Raw genomic sequence first — 19,368 nt, forward strand, 5'->3', positions numbered from 1 at the left:
CCTGCGCCATACATGTCATTCTTTGATGGAATTCAAAAGGAAGGCCTAGGATGCATAAAAGAGAGCACCACAGCAAAAGTTTCGCTAGATGATTGCCTTGCATGCAGTGGATGTGTGTCTACAGAAGAGCTTGATGTGTTGACTAGAGACCCATCATCAGCAATTGATCGAGAAGCCAAGACGTCGTTTGTTATCTCACCACAATCAAAAGCAAACATATTCGACATATACCAATCTGAAAGGATCAATTACAGAATGTTTGAGAAAGGCCTGTGTGTGTTTCTTAAGAATTCATTTAACGTAGATCAAATAGTTGACACATCGTATGTGAGGAGCAAGGTTTATGAAGAGATTTACAAGGAATATCTTGCAACAGAGCATCTGATAGTTAGTTCATGTCCTGGAGTTGTTACGTATGTGGAGCGAACAGCACCACATCTTCTAGAGTATCTTTCGCGTGTGAAGTCGCCACAACAGATGGCATATTCGCTTGTGAGCAGGAATAAGTCTGTAAGTGTGATGCCGTGTCAAGACAAGCGATTGGAGAACGGAAGGGATTTAGTTATGTTTGATGCGATTTTGACAACCAAGGAATTCCACAGTGTATTGCGCAGCTTGTCGTTTGATGTGTTTATAAACGAATTTGATGATGAATGTGAGGTTGAGACGCATGAGATGACGCAGTGGAACATTGGTACAAGTACTGGTGGCTATACTGAGTTTGTTGTTGGTAAGGAATGCCTGAGTAGACTGAGTGTTGTGAAGGAGGGCGTTGTGGAACATATTGTTAGTTCTGGCGATGTTTTATGCCAAATAACCGGGTTGGAAAACTCGATCAATTACTTCAACGCAAGCAGAGCAAATGGGCCAAAATACAAAATGGCAGAAGTATTTTTATGCAAAGGAGGATGCATTGCTGGGCCTGGACAGGAGGGAATAGGCAAAACAAGTACTGAATCATATGATCGATATGGAAAAGAAAAGCACAAGATGATATACAGCATATTTGGTGAAGAAGAGAGCATAAGAGGAGCAATGGAGCAGAAGAGGGAATTTGCAGCTGTGGATATGAAAAGAAAGACATTTAAGGTCGACTGGTGAGTGTGATGGTAATGCTGAGTGTGATTGTGGTATTGAAAAGTATAGAAAATGAGCAAGATGCCTTTGGAGTGTGGATGGATATTGAGACGATTTTGAGGCCCTGTGATGAGTATTCCAGAGCTTGAGGGGCCAGCAGAGCAGTATTATGATGAAGAGCAGTCTGCAAAGTACACGCAGAACAGTAGAATATGTCATGTTCAAAGAGAGTTAGCATTGAGATGCGTTGAATTGCTTGGTGTTGAGAAGGGAGGGCTTGTATTGGATGTTGGATGTGGGTCTGGACTGAGTGGAGCGGTTCTTTCTGAGTGTGAATATCCTTGGGTTGGGATTGATATTAGTGGAGACATGTTAGATCTGAGTGTGAGTTTGAAGGCTGGAGGAGAGGGATATGTTAGGATGGACATGGGAGAAGGGTTGCATTTCCAGCCTGGGACGTTTGATGGAGTGATAAGTGTGAGTGCGATTCAATGGTTGTTTTACTCGTACTCGAGCAATTCGAATCCGACCCGACGGATCCGAACGTTTTTTACAACGCTGTACTCGATCTGCAAGTCTGATGGGAGATGTGTGCTTCAGTTTTACCTAAAGAAGCAGGAGCAGATTGAGATGCTTAGGAACGAGGCGGTGCGAGCAGGATTTGATGGAGGAATACAGATTGATGGAGAAGGAACCAGGAATGCGAAAAGTTTTCTGGTCCTTACCATGAAAGGGAGGAAAAGGCGTGATGAAAAGAAAAAGCGGGTTGGAAGGATTGATCTGATCATGAAGAAGAAGGAGCGGTTGAGAAAGAAGGGAATAGAGGTGCCTAGGGATAGCAAGTATACTGGAAAGAGGAGATCTAAGAGATAGCCAATCAAGGATGGTGTAGTTGCAGTTGAATAAGTTTGAAATGGAAGTAATATGGGAATAAATTTGAAGTAATATTGGAATATGATTTTAGATAGACTTGGTAAAGATATTGATGAGAAAATGAAGTGTTTTTTAACCCTGAATGATGGAGTGTTCTGAGTATTTCAAGACGATGCATCCAGTGTATACGAATATTTCTGCGCAATTTACTGGGATTGGGCATGTGTTGATTGATGGCGAAGCCTTGATGAATAATGTGCGTATGAAGTACGGATTGAATGATGCAAATGTGCCTTTACATACGTATTTGCATGGGACTAGGTTTATGCTGCATAATCTTAAGAAAGCAGGATTCAGTGGAATAATGCTGTTTTTTAGAAGGGAGGATGGATACAGGAGAGTGATTAAGGAATATCTACAGCGAAGGTTTGGAGGGATAGATATAAGCGAGGTGAAAGAGTATGTTGAGAACGAGAGGGTGGCGCTTGTTCTTGGTGGAGTAGAAGGAAATGAGATTGAGTTTTTGTATGGATGTCTTGGAATTAGCCTGTACTGTGCAGTGATGGATCAGATGGAATTTAGAATACCTAATGTGCATGCCTTTGTGTACAGTCCGCTACCTAGAAGAGTTGAGATGAGCTCGAATGTATATGGAGTAGGAAATAATGAGAATGAAAGTGATTCTGAGGAATATATGGATGTTAGTGAGGAGATGCAAAGGATTGGAGCAAATATGACACTTGAGGAGATGGATAGAAAGTTTAAAATGAGAACTGAGCCTTTTGGAAAGAGTGAGTATGAGGTGCCTGAGAATATTTGCAGAAAACTTGCTAGGATGTACAGCAAAGGAGGAGAAGAAGGAGAAAATGATTTTGACGGAAGAATGCTGTTTGAAGATGTATTTATGAGCGTAAATGAGAATGAGGAGAGATATGATATGATAGTTGGGGAAGGACATAAACAAATAAAAAGCAAACACAAAGGAATAGAGCTTGAGCTGCTGACTAATGGAAAGGAGATGCCTACTGGATCAGCAATGTCGCACATGAGGAATGTTAGGAAGTCTGCACAGTCACTGTTTGATGGAAAGGTGCTGTATGCACCGATAGTGAGATCTAAGGAAAGCAAGGCACCGAAGATATCAAATAAGCAGAAGATGATAATGGAGGAGAACAGCAAAAGAATGCAGGCAGAGAAAGAAGCAAAGGAAAATGCATGGCTGAAGAGTTTTTTTGGTAAGTACAAGGGATTGGATGTTGATGGAAAGAGGAGTCTACTAGAGAGTGTGAAGGCAGATGGATCTGGAATGTATAGGAAGGTGCTGCTACTGAAGATTGAGTTCTACACAGATCTATGGGGATTTGAAAGCAAATCTGATGATTATGATGAAAGAATGGTTGTTCCATGCTATTTGAGCTGTCTTGAGTATATTCAGGATTTTGGAAGGATAGGAAGTAAGGAACAGGCACCGAAGAAGGAACTTGAATTTGTGTTGCAGAAGCTAATTGATTGTGGATTTGAAGCTACTGCAAGGGAGATAGTTGAGAAGAATGGACTGAAGGGTCTGGAGCTTGATTATGTGACAGAGGAAGGAAGTGGACCGAATGAGTTTGACATTTGCTTCCAACTGAAGTATACTGGAGACAGACTGCAAAGAAGTCTGAATTCGAAGTTTGATGCACGTGTTCTTTTCAAGCCTGACGAATGGCAGGTGAAACTGCTTGATCTTGTAGATGAGAATAAGAGTGCGGTGATATCTGCGCCTACAAGTGCAGGAAAGACATTTATTTGCTTTTATGCAATAGAGAAGGTGCTGAGGGAGAGCGACACTGATGTGGTGATTTTCTGCTTGCCTACGAAGGCATTAGTGAATCAAGTGTCAGCAGATATATATGCAAGGTTTACACCGAAGGTTAATTCGAAAATGTTTCTACAGGGCAATCTAATGAAGGACTTCTGTGTTGCACCATGGGACTGCCAGGTGTTGATTGTAATACCATCGCTGCTTGAATCGATACTGAATTCGCCTCCCAAGGGGTTTATTGAGCGAGTCAGGTATATTATTATTGATGAAGTGCACAAGATTGGAAGTGAAGAGATGGGTATACCGATTGAGAGGATAGTGCATCTCTCACCTTGCCCGATGCTGGTGCTTAGTGCAACGCTTGGAAACATCGATGGGTTTTATGGATGGATGAAGAAGATAGAGAATGGTAAAGGGCGAGAGTGTGAGCTTGTGTCTTATGGAGAGAGATATTGTGAGTTGAAGCCGTATGTTTATGTAGGAACGAACAGCCAGAAGATAGTGGCGATAAATAATCTGTTTGCATATTCTTATACACATATAAAGCGGTTTGGATTTGGAAACGATATTAGCTTTCTTCCTGAGGAGCTTTTGTACCTGTATGATTCAATATGTGCGGTTGTTGGAGAGGAGCATTTGGATCAGATTAGTGGATTAATGCCTAAGAGCTTCTTCAAGAGCAATATTATAACTAAGAAGGATGTGAGTGAGTATGGAAGACATTTACTGATGAAGTTCCAAGAGATGATAGAGAATGATGTATTATCTGAGAAGCAGGTCAGTAATGTATACAAGATGCAGACAAGAGAGGCGTTGAAGGCATTTAAGGTGGTTAACGATTACAGTAATGAATATCTCCTTGATAATATGCTTGATATGCTTCTTGAGCTGAAAGAGCGGAAGATGTTTCCTTGCATTGTTTTCAACACTGACAGGGACTTTGTGAGCAAGCTTGCATTAAGAGTTTATGAAAGGCTTGAAAGTATGGACATGGAGAAGAAGAAGAACAAGCTTCTTGAGAAGATGATGAAGGAAGCAAAGAGGACAAGAGATGTTGAGAAGAGCAGGAATAGCTGGGAGGAGGAGTCTGCAGCAGCAGAGCAGAGCTTCCAGATGCGAGATGACAAGAAGAACATCAAGTACAGCTTTATTGATCCATTGACGAAGCTTACAGACTATGAGCTTGATGAGGAGACAAGGTTTATAAAGAACACCAGTTTTGAGTTTATTGATATGCTTTATCGAGGGATTGGAGTTCATCATGCACACATGAATAAGAGATATCGGTCTCTGGTTGAGATCCTATTTAGGCAGAAGCATTTGCAGGTACTTTTTGCAACAGAGACGCTAGCGCTTGGTATAAATATGCCATGTAGGAGCGTTGTATTTGCAGGTGATTCGCTACAGCTGGACCCAATGAATTACAAGCAGATGGCAGGACGTGCAGGACGACGAGGATTTGATACACTTGGGAATGTAGTATTTATGGGAGTACCTCAACACCGTGTGCAAAACCTTATGGTATCGCTGCTTCCAAATATCAAAGGAGTGTATACATATTCTAATACAAGCTTTGTTGGATTTGATTTGAAGGAGTCATTGATTAAGAATCCGTTATTGCAAAGCACGCTGTACAGTAGCAGTAGCCTAGAACATGTTGAGAGGGGAATGGATGAGATGAAGATTGTAGATACAGCAAAGGGAGGTAAAGGCGTAGGATTAACAAATGGAGGAGCGGATGTACAAACGAATGAAGAGAATGTGTATGACATGAGTGATGTGTATGGAAGTGAGAAGCATAGAAGGGAGCTTGTAGAGCATCAGCTCAAGCTGATTGAGCCATACTTTGGTGATAAATCTTATCTTTGCGACCTTGTGATTGGAAATCGAGAGTGTGATCCATCTATTCTGGCTTTTGCTCTACTACTTGAATGCAATGTAATCTCATTTGAGCCAATGTGTTTTATGACAACATTGGCGCACTTTTTTGAGACGAGGCCGCTGTTGTTTGATATGGAATGTACACTTCCTGGATTAGACCCAGCAATTGGTCAGTTATGTAGGAAGATTAATACGATATCAAAGAGATCGATCAGTGAGTTCTATCCGCCAATTCTAAGATCTTTACAGCAAATGTCTCATTCACCGCTGCATACGATCTATTCGTTCTTGGTTGTGGATAATATTGATAAGATAAAGAACTCGTATCTTGTTGATTTCTTCAAGCATGGGAGTTGGGAGAGAATAGCAAATGAAAACCGTGTTGGGTCTGGAGAGCTTTTTAAGTCACTGAGTGTTGTCAATAATGTTATACTGACATTGATTAGACTTTATGGTGATTATGATCTTTGCGAGGAGAATAAGTCCAAAATAGTGAAGTTCTACTCTTTGTTTGATCCGAAGTTTAAATCAATATATGCATGATCTCGGTGATTGGATTACAGTCAAAGATGAATGGGAGTCATGCAATGCCAATCTGGATTAAATGGAAGTCACAGTGCAATATTCTGTTTTTATTTATTTGTTGACTAAGAGAATAAAAGAACATGAGATAAATGGAGAGTGAGATGAGCAAGGTGGAAAAGATTTATGTGACAGTGCTTCCGATGACTACTGATGAGTATGTTGATGGGCAAAAGCATGCGATTAGCACTATGACTGAGTTGGAGTCTCTTGGAGGACTCAAGGTGGAGCAGATTGGAAATGACACGGTTGTTCATGAAACTCTTGGAAAGAGTGATAGGACACACAAGGTGATGCATCTTAAATCGAAGATCCCAAGGATTCTTCATAGTATGATTCCGGAGGATGCATTTGTTGTTGAGGAGATTTCACACAATGCACGCACGAAGTGCCATACTGTGTATAAGAATAGATACTTTTCGCATGATACATTCAAGATGGCTTTTTACACAGTTAATATGGATGGTCATGAAATACATGAAAACCCATTTGAATACTGTGTAGATCTGGCAGGCACGATTGAGAAGGTACATATTGATCTCCATTGTGATCCTGTTGATCCATTGTTTGATCCATCTACGTATTACCACGAAGAAAGTGGAAGAGGACGACTTGTTGATGGATGGATCAGTGCGTATCAAAGCAAAGGCATTCCGATGATGGTATCGTATAAGCACCTGAGTGTTGAAGTCAACAATTTCATGATGGGTAAGTGGGTTTCCGATGAGATTGAAAAATCGATGCGGAGCATGATAGCCTCGGTACAGCAAAGGATATTCTGCACAATGCATGAGTGGTATAAACACTCGAAGCATGGACGCTGTGAGTAGTTGAAGACCAAAAATCATAAGTTTGCAAGGACTTAAATATTGTCCTGGAATAACACAATAAACCAATGCAAGTAAACCAATAGAATAAGGGTGTTTTTATTATTAAAGTCCCGCTTGTTCTACTATTCATCTCCGTCAGTTTTAGAGGCAACCTTATTTTTCTTGCCTTTATCTCCGTATGCAGAGTACGGGTTGTACTCGATCAGAGGCTCGTTTTCTGCCATCACCATGAATCCAGGTGCAGTGACAATCTGGTCCTTAATCGAAATGCATCTGCTCTTGATCATCACTCTTGCCTGATGCACAGACCTTGCAAGTCCTGCTGCAAACACCCTGAACTGAAGACGTCTTTCTAAGTAGTGGTTGATAGTCAGATCAAGAACCTTGTTCAATCCAGATATGACCTCTTGCTTATCACACATATCAATTCCGCTCATAATCCCGTACTTCATCAGCTTCATGAGCAATGAGCGCCCGTTTGTAGGAACATCTTCAGGATTTGTGGACGTAAGCAGGATCCTTGCGCGCTCCTTGTCCTTTGCAAACACTTCGTTCATCACCCAGAGCTCTCGTTTGTTCTTCAATCCGTATATTCCTACAAGCTGAGTCTCTCTTAACAGACGTGGCTTATCAAATGGATTCATAGGCGTGCTTCCTCGCTTGCTAAAGTTTCTACCAACCATTCAGGGTGAAAAAATTACTCTATATTAGTGTATTTGATTTGAACAGTGCCTGTTAGACTAGACTATATGGATAGAGCGATGCATAAACTCGAGAGCTTTATGCGGAGTGGTTTAATTCGATTGTGTATATCCCTGAAATGGGAAGAAACGCTGTTCCGAGCCTTGCAAAGCTGCTCCACACGCAAGTTGTTATTAAGATGAGCAATGGGGTCGTACTAGAAGGTGTCATACTGGGATATGATGCATATATGAACGCAGTGCTTTCTGATATTTCTGAACCCGAAGGAATGCCATTCAGTGTTATTGTAAGAGGCGAGTTTGTAGAGAGTATTGTTCCGGTAGACAAGAGTGAATGAATGTGCAGAGATTGTATTTACTGCATTGTTGTTCATAAAGCAGATGGTAAACATGCTTGATGAGCATAATGAAATTTTTGCGAATTGTAAATAACCCTGAGAATGAGGAGTAAGGGATACCGAAGAGGAACGAGGTCGATGTTTTCACAGGACCACAGGAAGCATGGGGTTGCAAGAACTAACAAGTATCTTGAGAAGTATGAAATAGGAGATCTTGTTGATATTGTGGTGAATCCTGCTATGATGAAGGGAATGCCGTATAAGTACTATCAAGGAAGGACAGGACGAGTATATGATGTGAAGCCAAGATCGTTGAACATTGCTATACGAAAGAAGGTGCGAGGGAAGTACGTGATCAAGAAGGTTATTGCGCGTGTTGAGCATGTGAGGAAGAGCAGAAGCGAGGAGGAGAGTAAGAAGAGGATCCAGGAGATGGACGAGAGGATTGAAAAGGCGAAGGCAGAAGGATTGGTAATGCCAAGAACCAAGAGGCAGATGAAGGGACCAAGGGAGGCGATGGAAATCATTCTTGAGAACAACCGACCAGTTGAAGTTGGATATGAGCCCTATATTGCGATTTTCTGAATAAAGGCGTTTTATTGAATAGTGTTTATTTATGTGCTTATCAAGTATGAATTGGGATGAAGTACGATGAAAAAGATTATAGACTGTGATCCTTGTATGGGGCAAGCGCCTATGGATGTTGAACATGAGATTGGATGGAGAAATACAAATGAACGAAAAAACACAAAGTGTGAGTATCTGTCGCCATTGAAGAAAAGGAAGGTGGATGAGTATTTTCCGATCTGTTTAGTGAGTCAGGATGTGAAGAAGAATGACAAAAAGACTGAGGTGATAAAGGACAAAGAAGTGAGGAAGCGGTGGGATGTGGAAGGATATATTGTCCGACTTCCGGTGATGCTAATAAGATACCTGCATCTGGTTTTGAATGTAGTGATGATAGGGTTTATTTGCTATGCAGTAGTTTATGTGTTTGTAAGTATACAACGAGACATCAGATACAAGGTGTCGAATAGAAAGCTACATATTAAGAAGGAAATAGAAGATGCCAGGACATCTTACGAAATAAATAAGTGCCATCCGGATACAAGGGTGCCTGCAATAGAGGAGCTGTGTAATAAGTGGGAATGCACGATTAAGAATGGAAATGGATCGGTTGGATACACGAGGATTATTGCAGAAGTGTTTGGTGATGTTCTTGATGGATTTGTTCGCAAGTTCTCTATGAAAAGCTCATTGATTATGGGGTTTTTCTTTTTTGTGTTCCTGACATTTGGAGGGAGAAGAGTGAAGAAATAGATGGCTACAACAAGGATGTTTATTTTATTCAAGCAGAATGCTGAAATATATTCATTCAACTTATTCCTTGATTGGTTTACTCACAATAATGTTATTGATTGGAATGTGAATGAGTTTTATCCCATATCCAAGGATACCTAAAAGTCCAATGCCGATTCCGTGGCTTTTTGCAGAGATGATGAATTCCTTTGCAGAAGGCTTTATGCACTTTCTTAAGAACAGTTTGAATGACTTGATGTACTCTGAGGCTAAGCAGTTTGCACTTGAGCATTGCTGGTTTGCCATTCCAAGGGTATCTCCGAATGTTTTTATCAATGATGAATTTGAGGAGCAATGAATGAATAAAACAAATTGTGAAAAGTATTGTATTTATCTAGCAAAAGCCACCACCGAGGGTCGAACTCGGGGCCTCCAGTTTACTAAACTGGCGCTCTAACCACTGAGCTATAGCGGCTTCGCAGACATTTAGTCGCCTGCCCTACTCCATCAGTCAGCGTATTCAGCACATTAACATAATTTGTTCTTATTATTGACATAGCATATTCTTATCATAGCATTGACATTAACTTACTCTTATTGTTAATATTGACATGTTCTTAAGATTATCATTAATATATTCTTATCATCAATATCAACATATCCATCAACATATTCTTAGTATAACACAACGCATACACTAGCCTATTCATCATATTCTAGCATAGCTATAACACAACAAATACATTTCATCACACACAAGATATTTATTGTCTCTATACCATTTGTTCCATTACCTCTCGGCTCTCGATAGTGCCTTCAACAGAAACACAGTGTCTGCTTCCTTCTCCTTATGCACCGCATCAAACATCCTCCGAAGAAGCTCTTCACTTTGCTCTCGCATCCGTCCAATCCAAACCTTTGCAGATTCCTTCACAAATCTAAGCCTCGTCATCTTGCTTGCAAATTCCTCATTTACCTTTGCAATCTTTCTCTCATACTCACTCTCCTTTCTTACATACATTTTCTTCTCCATCTTGATCTTATTCATTTCCATCGTGCTTTCTTTGATCATCTTCCACTTCTTCTCTTCATCTACGGTCCATTGTATCTTTTCAATTGCCTCCACAATCTCTTTATTTGCATCTCGTCTCTTTATACACCCTTCAGACATCGCCTGTTCTATCTTCATGCCATACGCCGTTCTCTTCTTACTCTCCAGCCATCTTATACACTTCTTAACCAATTCCTCAAGACCTACTCCATTATCCAGTTCCATGTGTATCTCCTCTACATTCTTCTTCTTGTTTTCCTTAATAACCACACTCTCACTAAATCCTTCTCCATCACTCAATATACCTGATATCTCGTCTTCCTTATATTCCACTCCTTTGCATCTCTTCTCATTTACAAACCTGAAGCTAAATATATCATCTGTATCCTTCTTTATCACACTCAAGTCTCTCCTCTTCGACTCAATACTCATCCTTACCTCAGATTCCGCTGTAGGCTGCATCCTCCTCTTGAAAATAAATCCATCTAAATTCTCAATCATCCCTGCCCTGCTCACTTAGGGGCTTGTTTTCAAACTGCATTTGTTCTTCTCTTATACAGATATTCATCTCCATCAGATACTGCTGCATCTTCTGAACCGCCCTGTATCGTCCTATTTTTATTCCTGCAAGCCCATCAGGTACATCAAAATACTCTTCGTCCCTTGCAACAAACACATCCCTGAACAACTTTGGCTCAACAGCCTCTTTCAGTACTATCCGCCCTGTAACCTCTCCATCAAATGTCTTCATAACAATATCTCCTTCATGTGCATATGCAAGTCCAATAATTGTAGAATATCTGCATAAATCTCCAACCTTCTTTGCAACATCAATCACCTTCTTCATCCCAATACTAAGAAAGTCTTTCGCATACTGTCCTGGAAATCCGTACAGTCCATCAATATGAATGCTCGTGTCATCTATAATCACAATGTTACATTCATTCACAAGATGACACACCTTTCTCAACTTATCTGCAACTATTGCTTCTTTGCTGCCCTGAATCTCTTCAATATCCAGCTTCACTTGCATTACAGGAATTCCAAGAAGCTCCTGAAGAATTGCGTGTTTATATGAATTCGAAGTTATAAACTGCAGCTTCCGAATGCTTTCACTAATATCACCGAAATCAATATCCTTGCATTTATTTCCCAGATCAACCACACACTTTCTACTCTGATTTCTATCAAATACGCATATATTAATTAAATCATTTTCTGTGTATCCTGGCTCTTTCATGCATCTTTTCAATTCATTATCTGCCATTATAAGGACTTGTAAATTGTCAATTTAAGCAGTAACAAATACATCCACAAAAAACAACCATATAATCAGATTCTCACATACCATTAGCTTTATAGATCAGTCTCAAAAGTATTTAATTCATGTTAGCATCCTTGCCATCCCAATCAATATGCACATACTCACTCCCTCCTTTCAGTAGCACTTGATGCGCTCCAAAATAGTCCCTCATAGCTTGGATCATGCTTCCTGCTCCCTCCACTTTCTTCATCCCATACACATACTCTAGACATGATGAAATCACAGGCATTGGCACTTCATTCTCAACTCCATAAACCATCACCTTGCGCAAGTCAATCAAATACTCATTACACAATGACACATATTTACTACTCAACTCCATAACCTCATTCGAATCTCCCATTTCTTTTATTACATCAAGGATCCTTCCTCTAAGTATACATCCATTACTCCACACATCACATATGTCTTCAACTGTGTATTCCCATCCATACTTCACTTTTGCCTTCATCAGCATCATAAACCCCTGCATATGCGACACCATTCTTGCCAAATACACACATCTTCTCATTGTTTCCTTACTTAATGATTCTTTGTGTAAATTTGCATTTATACATTCACTTTCATGCATCTTTGCATCATTACTGCCATTCATCAGCTTCCTGCTAAACTCTTGCCTTAGATCTCTCACATTTGACACCATTCTAGACCCTATAGCTTCCATAATACTAACTACTGGTGTTCCAGTTTCCATCGCAGATATAACTGCCTCCATTCCTGTTCCTTTCTGTCCAGACTTATCCACAATCTGATCAACAATCCATCCTTTGGCATTCTTTACATTCATAATCAACGAGCATATCTTAACAAGATAGCTCTCTAGCTCTCCTTCATTCCACTCACAAAATACTCTGGATATCTCCTCATTCGAATACCTGAGAGATTTCATAACCAAATATATCTCTGACAGAATTCCCATGTCTGCGTATTCAATCCCATTGTGCACCATCTTTACATAGTGTCCTGCACCATCGTTTCCAAGTCGCTTGCAGCAAGGCTTGTCCGTGGCTACACCAACCGCAGCTATTGTGCAAAGAAACTCTCCAATCACATCCCATACCTGTTTACTACATCCAGCCATGATCGAAGGCCCATTCCTAGCGCCTGCTTCTCCTCCAGAAATTCCACATCCAACAAACCCAAACTTATGTGCACCTCTTCTGACTGTGTCCTTAAATGACGAGTTCCCTCCATCAATCACAACATCTTTAGGCCCAAGGTGCTTTTCAAGCTCATCAAGAAACTCATCTGTTGCTTCTCCAGATGTCACCATCAGAACAATAACCCTTGGTGACTCGCAAATTCCCTGCACAAGGTCCTGCACTGAATAATGTGCGATTATTCGTTGATCCTCATCAACAAGTCTTTTTGTCTTTAATGATGTTCTGTTGAAGACATGCAGCTTGTGACCCTTTGATGCAATGTTCAATGCTAAGCTGTATCCCATCACGCCTAGTCCTATCAATCCAACTTCTGCCATCAGGGCATTCTGATCCAGGTTTATATCCCGTGCAATAACAATGCTGACAGATCTAACAAGTGCAGTAGAATACACCCCAGTTACATGGAAGATATAAACATGCATTATTTGGACACAAAGATTGCATGCATAAAAAGTGCACGAGATAAGGTATACAAATTCAAGGCCATTAACAACACAATACGCAGGTACCTGGATGAAATACATATATTAGAAAGTAAGATACACAAGATAGATATAAAGTTGGCGAAGTACAACATGGTGGATGTGTTGAGTGGAAAATTGCCAGAAATTGATAGGATGAGCTTTCAGAATATAGTTTCTATTATTAAAGAGCTGATGGATGCAAAAACACAGTTTTTTGATGAAAATGCATCAGAATACATTAATAAATCAGACAAATTATTAATAATAGTCAAGAAAGCAGGATTTATAAAGCTGAATGAAATTATATACAAATCTACTGAAGCATTATTAATGATTCCAGAATTTAGCGTGTTTATTGGACTTATAAGCAAGGATCATGTTCACAAAATAGAGCTAAAGGTTCTTCAATCTAGAAAAGTTGAGTGTCTGAGGAAAGCGATGTGTATCACAAGCAGCAGAGATATGATGTTCAAGCTGATGATCCAACAGGAACTGCATATTTTTGTCAGGCTTTTTCCATTTGAGCTTGATGTGTTGGAAGAGCGATTAAAAAATTACGAAGACATAAGCGAAATGTTCCAGCTTACGATCTTTGGATGCTTTGCTTTTTCAGTACTCAAGGAGTACTTCATAAGCTGCAATGCAATGGAGTTGAAAGGGCTTAGAGAAAAATTGCATAATGAAATTGATCAATTTGCAGAAAGTATGAATGAAAATACAAATGTAATTGAAAAAGAAGCATTCTATGCATGTATATTAATGTATGTATCTGTCAAATACTACATGTCTATTTGAAAGAAGAACCTAACAATAGCATGTGCAATTTGATGTAATTGGAGAGCATGTAGATGGAATGTTTAGTTTATGCGTATTAAGAGTGATTTTTGTATATCTTTATAACAGAAGTGTTTGTGAAACATGCATGAAATAAAATTAGTGGCGTATCAGAAACAACTGAATGGATGAAAACGTTCTGGAGATTTCAATAGCTGGATCACGAACAATCAGAGATAGATACACGGAATACGAGATTATGTGCATAACAAACAGTAAGGCGTTTGGAAAGTGTTATACAAAAGTTTACAGGAGATACAGCGACTTTCTTAGGTTACATTGTCGGTTAAGATGCCTTGTGGAGATCTTGCCTGAATTTCCAAAGAAGAAATGGAAGAAGCTCTGCAGGAATGTTGTAGAGGAAAGAATGAAGATGTTGGCTATTTATATGAAGTTTATATGTGACTACGTTCTGCATAAAGAAGATAATGCGGAGAAGATTGAGCAAGATGTTGCAAGCTTTATGAAAGACAAAGGTACTGAAACATTTAAACACAATACATTAAATCACAGCAATTAAATGTGTTTTATCCACAGATGTAATCATTCAAATATTCTCTTTCAATTTCTTTGAGTGTTTCAAGATTGTCTGTGGCCTTTGCTATTTTTTTTGCTTCCTTAACAAGCATTCGTGCTTTGCTTATACAGCCATGCTTCTCAAGGAACTTTGCAGTGCATACTGGCGCGAGAAGTAAGCATTTTCTGCTACACGCATATTCATTGCATTGTAGTATTGTTGAATAGACATTCTCATTATATGAATATTCAATGTCAGGCATTGATGAATAGTTACAGAGCCATGTATACTTAGAATGCAAAGCCATAAATGAAAGCTTTGAGTATTTGAGTTTGTAATAAGCTATAATTTCTGAATATGTGCCTTCTTCTTTTATTTCTCTGTAAAACTGCATAAACTGCTCAAACGATTTCAATGCTTCAGTGTATTTGATAGGCATTTCTGGACACTTTGGAAGTGCTACTGGGTTCATTTCAGAGTTGAACACCACTTTATCAACATTGTTGTCCTGAATGTATGCTAATGTCAGCATATCATTTGTTCTGCTTGGCTCATCGTAGTATGCAAATAATCCCTGCTGTACCATGGGTTGCAGTGCTTTGGCTTACGCATAAACAAAGACAGATATAATTTCTGGATGGTAGTCCCCGATGGATAGAACTGATGAGTACATGAGGATAGTTGGATCGACACGTATTCCACAACAAAGCAGGGTGGACATACAATCTCCATATTCAAAGGCATTCGAAATGGATGCAGCAGCAAGGAAGATGCTAGGTGAGCTAGAGAATGCACTTGAGAAGGGAAAGGTGTATGAGTCATTTACTTTGCAGTCGAAAATGGATAGAGTTCGAGAGTTTGTCAAGGAGATGAGAAATACATCTTGTGCTGGTGAAAATGCAAGGAACGATCAAGAAGAGGCTTCATATTGTAATCTTGATGCAATGATAAAGCACAGAGCAGCAAGACATCTCTTGAAGTTATCAGAGCTAGCAAGAAAGAGAGAAAGCAGACATCAGGAGATCGTGGAAAGAAGAAAAGACTTTGACTCTGAATGCATCAGAGAGTGCCAAGACGTCGTGTTTATGGAGAATGAGGTTACCACAGAAAGAATCAAAGAAAGGCAGAACATATCGATGCAAATCAGTGAAATTGGACAGATAATGGAGGAAATAAGTATGCATGTATCATTACAGGAGGAAAGCTTCAAAAGAATCGATGAAATGATGGGTACATCAGATACACTTATTTCTGGAAGTCTTGATCTGCTTAGAAAAACATTGGAGAATGTATCTAAGACACGATCTTCAATATTCAAGTTTTTTTTGTTCTGGTTGTTATTGCTTCTGTTAATTTGGCTCATAAGGAGATAAGTCAAGGCTAACTCATGTATAAATCACTCAAACAGAATAACTGAACCGTCTGATTAAGAAAACAAACACAAGATGTAATTTATTGAAAACTTTTCTGAAAATAACCAAACCATGCTAATGAAGGAATATGAAGATATGTTGTTTAACACAATTCTCACATAATATCTGGATATACAGATGAACAATAATTGGGCATATTATTGAGTAGATTAGCACATATATGCAACACATGCATAAGCAATCTACATGGCTATTTGCACTGCTGATATTCCATCATTCTATCTTCACAAGCAATAATAAATCCATTTCCATGAGAACTTACCACCTTAAGCTTGTCTTTCTTTGAATCTTTTTGAAGGTTAGATACAAATACCTCTTCCTTCTCTCCATCAATGAGGTTGATTGCATACGCACAATCACCAAATCCACCAGTAAACCCATATGCTTTTGTGCATGAAACCCGGAACTTTGCATATACTGCATCAGAATCATACACTGCATTAATTTCATCAGCATTACTGCATAAAACAGTTGTGAAAACCTCGTGATTGGTGCCTCTCAGATCATACAAAGCAACCGAGTTCAGGCTTCTTGCAACTATCAGGTTTGAATCAACAAACTGGAAATCGGAGATCGATCTTACTGCACCCTCTATTCCTTCCATCTCTGCACTCTCTATCCGTAGAGTCTCCACAGACTTCGAAGACACCCTAAGGTCATTGATATGTATTCCGCCAGAGCTTGTGGAATATCCAAACACCATATTCATTTCATTACTGAACTTTGTTGAATTAATAACAAACGTCAGCTCACTATACTTATGTGGCTTGACATCCACAACCGTAAAGCATCCATCAATTCTTTCAGGTTTCCACAGGTTGATCTTCAAATAATCAGAAGATAACAAATACTGCTCATCGTTATTCAGACTAAGACTGTTGAGAATACAAGGATGCACGTTCTTGCATTCCTTAACACATACACTGTCATAGGATTCAGAATGCCGCCCTTCGATTATATCTCTCGTAGCACCCTTGTTCCTAATCCTCATCACCTTCAAGTTCCTTTCGTTTCCAACAACCAAAAGCTCGTCAACACCTCCGCTTTCTAGCCTTTCAATAGCTACAATCTTCTCAGGAACATCACAGCTCTCAAGATAATCAAACTCAAGCTCAAAAGCTTGCAGAGAATATAGCTTCCTGTCTTCATAACAGTGTATTCTTCCATCAACACAACCTGCGTATATATTTTTACCACTGCACATGGCAGTGATCCTTTCCTTCTCTTTATCTCCAAATGATCCATTCTCCAGAGAAAAGGTCTTGCATTGCTTCCACATCAAGCCCTTCTAGCTATAAACTCCATTTTTATCACAAAAATTATCATTGGATGCCCTGAATAAATAACAAATCATTAAATGTGCCTCGCTTTGACATACATTCAATTGCATAACTTCCATTCATGCATTCATAAACTCACTAAAAAACGTAGATCACTAACTCTTTAATATGCCTCAAATCATCTATGATTTTTCCCAGTATATGCATGCTTTGGCTTACGATCGTAATATCCTTTTGTGTCAAACCTGGTTTTCTTGGGTGAAGGCTTAGAAGGCTGTGAAAGCTGTATTGCCATGCTGTCCCGTCTTGGCGCTGCAACAATATCTCTCCCACTGTTTCTTGACCTAAGCTTCCATTTTGTAGGTAGCTTTCTCTTTTCGTTTATCCTACCCACAAGCTGCCTCTCATCGATCTTAATAACAATCTGTTCCTTTGCTTCCCTATCATCTGTCGATAAGATATCATACGTCTTGCAATACATCGGAAACCTTGCCTCCTCATCAGCTTCAAGCTCACTGAGCTTCCTTTCAATGTCATCATCAAAAAAGTCAACAACATTCTTCCCATCAAATATCTCAGGAACTATATCATACTTATACTCATCCTTTACAAAGTATCCTTCTTGCTCATTCATCATCTCAGTAATCTCCCTTGAGCACATAAATGATTCCTCCTTCTCTCTTAGCCTCTTTGGCTTCACAATCGCAATCCTATGGATATATTCAGCGATGTTGTCATTCTCCATCTTCTTCTCAACTCTGTCATCAAGCAAAAGATCACACGCCATTGCTTTCACCGCCTCTACATTCTCTTCCATTTCGCTACTCATCTCCATATAATTCTTTCCCTCAAGAAACTTCATTATCAAACTCTTGTCATTCACATCTGATAGCTTCATAACATCACTTTTGCTTAAGACTATCATCATATTCGATCTCAATAGAGGACTTAATGTCTCAAACAGTCCAATCTGCTCCTCAATGCTATGTCCACACTTCTCGCTCAAGTCAATAAAGTACAGCACAAGTGCCTTAATGTGTGCAAGCGCTGTGATACTCATCATCTCAATAGTATTCCTGTTTTCAAGTGCATGGTCAAGAATCCCTGGTGTGTCAATCACTTGCCACTGCAGATACTTGTAATCAAAGTGCCCAACAAACAGACTCTTCGTTGTAAACGGATACGCCTGTACTTCTACATCTGCTCTTGACACCTTGTTCACGAATGAACTCTTGCCAACATTCGGAAACCCACATACAAGTAGACTTCTTCCGCTTAAATCTATTGCTGGAAGCCTGCTCATATGCATCCTAACCTCTTCCAGATATTCTAGTGTCTTTCCAAGCTTTTTTGCTGACGATGCCATCTTTCCAAGAGCTGCCCTCTTCAACTGCTTGCATCTGTACAAACTATCTGCAAACTTCAACAGCTTCACAAACTCCTTGCTTACTTTCTCAATTCCACTCTTAGTGACATTCACATGCCCAAGAGCCAGCTTGTAGTGATCCCTGTCATACAACACATTTATCAGATCTCCATAAAACGGATGCACGTCCTCAAGTCTTGGAAAGTCGCTCAGAATCGTTCCAAGCCTCGATGCAAACTCATTACTTGCATGCTTCACCTTCCTCATGTAAAACGCACGTATCTTTATGATGTTGTACTGCGGATGTACAATCGTTGGGGTCTTCCTTTGTGTCTTGCTCAGTGATATATCTATCAATGCCGTGCTCAACGGAACTGGAGTTATGTACGTAAAATTCATCTTCATTTGTTATGGGGACAGTCATCCATAAAAAAATGCAAAAATGCTTCTCCATTCGGCCAATTTCAAATACTCAATCAACACTCTGATTTTATGCATTCGCCATGCATCCACACCTTTTTCTACAAACTCATTTATGCTTTTACACACAA

General features: G+C 39.7%; 18 protein-coding genes and 1 non-coding gene across 19 annotated transcripts; 10 read left to right on the forward strand and 9 right to left on the reverse strand.

Annotated features, from left to right (window-relative positions):
* Positions 1 to 12: 12 nt before the first annotated feature.
* On the forward strand, positions 13 to 1,101 carry M896_011550 (uncharacterized protein; the record flags this gene model as incomplete). The annotated part of the gene is made up of 1 exon (XM_014709057.1): positions 13 to 1,101. The coding sequence occupies one exon, from the start codon at positions 13 to 15 to the stop codon at positions 1,099 to 1,101; it is 1,089 nt and encodes a 362-aa protein (XP_014564543.1).
* Positions 1,102 to 1,206: 105 nt separating this feature from the next.
* M896_011560 (putative SAM dependent methyltransferase) lies at positions 1,207 to 1,950 on the forward strand (the record flags this gene model as incomplete). The annotated part of the gene is made up of 1 exon (XM_014709058.1): positions 1,207 to 1,950. The coding sequence occupies one exon, from the start codon at positions 1,207 to 1,209 to the stop codon at positions 1,948 to 1,950; it is 744 nt and encodes a 247-aa protein (XP_014564544.1).
* Positions 1,951 to 2,095: 145 nt separating this feature from the next.
* Positions 2,096 to 6,178, forward strand: M896_011570 (putative superfamily II RNA helicase; the record flags this gene model as incomplete). The annotated part of the gene is made up of 1 exon (XM_014709059.1): positions 2,096 to 6,178. One exon carries the CDS (start codon positions 2,096 to 2,098, stop codon positions 6,176 to 6,178), a length of 4,083 nt encoding a protein of 1,360 aa, XP_014564545.1.
* Positions 6,179 to 6,321: 143 nt separating this feature from the next.
* M896_011580 (phosphatidylinositol transfer protein) lies at positions 6,322 to 7,047 on the forward strand (the record flags this gene model as incomplete). The annotated part of the gene is made up of 1 exon (XM_014709060.1): positions 6,322 to 7,047. The coding sequence occupies one exon, from the start codon at positions 6,322 to 6,324 to the stop codon at positions 7,045 to 7,047; it is 726 nt and encodes a 241-aa protein (XP_014564546.1).
* A 122-nt stretch (positions 7,048 to 7,169) lies between these two features.
* On the reverse strand, positions 7,170 to 7,730 carry M896_011590 (ribosomal protein S9; the record flags this gene model as incomplete). Its single annotated transcript, XM_014709061.1, has 1 exon — positions 7,170 to 7,730. One exon carries the CDS (start codon positions 7,728 to 7,730, stop codon positions 7,170 to 7,172), a length of 561 nt encoding a protein of 186 aa, XP_014564547.1.
* A 137-nt stretch (positions 7,731 to 7,867) lies between these two features.
* M896_011600 (small nuclear ribonucleoprotein) lies at positions 7,868 to 8,086 on the forward strand (the record flags this gene model as incomplete). The annotated part of the gene is made up of 1 exon (XM_014709062.1): positions 7,868 to 8,086. One exon carries the CDS (start codon positions 7,868 to 7,870, stop codon positions 8,084 to 8,086), a length of 219 nt encoding a protein of 72 aa, XP_014564548.1.
* Positions 8,087 to 8,188: 102 nt separating this feature from the next.
* Positions 8,189 to 8,671, forward strand: M896_011610 (ribosomal protein L21; the record flags this gene model as incomplete). The annotated part of the gene is made up of 1 exon (XM_014709063.1): positions 8,189 to 8,671. One exon carries the CDS (start codon positions 8,189 to 8,191, stop codon positions 8,669 to 8,671), a length of 483 nt encoding a protein of 160 aa, XP_014564549.1.
* Positions 8,672 to 8,767: 96 nt separating this feature from the next.
* Positions 8,768 to 9,406, forward strand: M896_011620 (uncharacterized protein; the record flags this gene model as incomplete). Its single annotated transcript, XM_014709064.1, has 1 exon — positions 8,768 to 9,406. The coding sequence occupies one exon, from the start codon at positions 8,768 to 8,770 to the stop codon at positions 9,404 to 9,406; it is 639 nt and encodes a 212-aa protein (XP_014564550.1).
* A 60-nt stretch (positions 9,407 to 9,466) lies between these two features.
* M896_011630 (SecE/Sec61-gamma subunit of protein translocation complex) lies at positions 9,467 to 9,691 on the reverse strand (the record flags this gene model as incomplete). Its single annotated transcript, XM_014709065.1, has 1 exon — positions 9,467 to 9,691. The coding sequence occupies one exon, from the start codon at positions 9,689 to 9,691 to the stop codon at positions 9,467 to 9,469; it is 225 nt and encodes a 74-aa protein (XP_014564551.1).
* Positions 9,692 to 9,787: 96 nt separating this feature from the next.
* M896_011640 lies at positions 9,788 to 9,860 on the reverse strand. Its single transcript has one exon. It is a non-coding gene; the product is annotated as a tRNA-Thr (tRNA).
* Positions 9,861 to 10,175: 315 nt separating this feature from the next.
* Positions 10,176 to 10,937, reverse strand: M896_011650 (uncharacterized protein; the record flags this gene model as incomplete). Its single annotated transcript, XM_014709066.1, has 1 exon — positions 10,176 to 10,937. One exon carries the CDS (start codon positions 10,935 to 10,937, stop codon positions 10,176 to 10,178), a length of 762 nt encoding a protein of 253 aa, XP_014564552.1.
* On the reverse strand, positions 10,930 to 11,703 carry M896_011660 (HAM1 domain-containing protein; the record flags this gene model as incomplete). Its single annotated transcript, XM_014709067.1, has 1 exon — positions 10,930 to 11,703. One exon carries the CDS (start codon positions 11,701 to 11,703, stop codon positions 10,930 to 10,932), a length of 774 nt encoding a protein of 257 aa, XP_014564553.1.
* A 112-nt stretch (positions 11,704 to 11,815) lies between these two features.
* Positions 11,816 to 13,240, reverse strand: M896_011670 (6-phosphogluconate dehydrogenase; the record flags this gene model as incomplete). The annotated part of the gene is made up of 1 exon (XM_014709068.1): positions 11,816 to 13,240. The coding sequence occupies one exon, from the start codon at positions 13,238 to 13,240 to the stop codon at positions 11,816 to 11,818; it is 1,425 nt and encodes a 474-aa protein (XP_014564554.1).
* An 84-nt stretch (positions 13,241 to 13,324) lies between these two features.
* On the forward strand, positions 13,325 to 14,182 carry M896_011680 (uncharacterized protein; the record flags this gene model as incomplete). The annotated part of the gene is made up of 1 exon (XM_014709069.1): positions 13,325 to 14,182. The coding sequence occupies one exon, from the start codon at positions 13,325 to 13,327 to the stop codon at positions 14,180 to 14,182; it is 858 nt and encodes a 285-aa protein (XP_014564555.1).
* A 163-nt stretch (positions 14,183 to 14,345) lies between these two features.
* M896_011690 (PX domain-containing protein) lies at positions 14,346 to 14,741 on the forward strand (the record flags this gene model as incomplete). Its single annotated transcript, XM_014709070.1, has 1 exon — positions 14,346 to 14,741. The coding sequence occupies one exon, from the start codon at positions 14,346 to 14,348 to the stop codon at positions 14,739 to 14,741; it is 396 nt and encodes a 131-aa protein (XP_014564556.1).
* A 7-nt stretch (positions 14,742 to 14,748) lies between these two features.
* On the reverse strand, positions 14,749 to 15,324 carry M896_011700 (uncharacterized protein; the record flags this gene model as incomplete). Its single annotated transcript, XM_014709071.1, has 1 exon — positions 14,749 to 15,324. One exon carries the CDS (start codon positions 15,322 to 15,324, stop codon positions 14,749 to 14,751), a length of 576 nt encoding a protein of 191 aa, XP_014564557.1.
* A 64-nt stretch (positions 15,325 to 15,388) lies between these two features.
* M896_011710 (uncharacterized protein) lies at positions 15,389 to 16,111 on the forward strand (the record flags this gene model as incomplete). Its single annotated transcript, XM_014709072.1, has 1 exon — positions 15,389 to 16,111. One exon carries the CDS (start codon positions 15,389 to 15,391, stop codon positions 16,109 to 16,111), a length of 723 nt encoding a protein of 240 aa, XP_014564558.1.
* A 250-nt stretch (positions 16,112 to 16,361) lies between these two features.
* On the reverse strand, positions 16,362 to 17,450 carry M896_011720 (serine/threonine protein phosphatase 2A-like protein; the record flags this gene model as incomplete). The annotated part of the gene is made up of 1 exon (XM_014709073.1): positions 16,362 to 17,450. One exon carries the CDS (start codon positions 17,448 to 17,450, stop codon positions 16,362 to 16,364), a length of 1,089 nt encoding a protein of 362 aa, XP_014564559.1.
* Positions 17,451 to 17,629: 179 nt separating this feature from the next.
* Positions 17,630 to 19,222, reverse strand: M896_011730 (putative GTPase; the record flags this gene model as incomplete). The annotated part of the gene is made up of 1 exon (XM_014709074.1): positions 17,630 to 19,222. One exon carries the CDS (start codon positions 19,220 to 19,222, stop codon positions 17,630 to 17,632), a length of 1,593 nt encoding a protein of 530 aa, XP_014564560.1.
* Positions 19,223 to 19,368: the final 146 nt, after the last annotated feature.

This window comes from Ordospora colligata (genome assembly GCF_000803265.1).
Source record: "Ordospora colligata OC4 chromosome Unknown contig_01, whole genome shotgun sequence".
Lineage (NCBI taxonomy): Eukaryota > Fungi > Microsporidia > Ordosporidae > Ordospora > Ordospora colligata.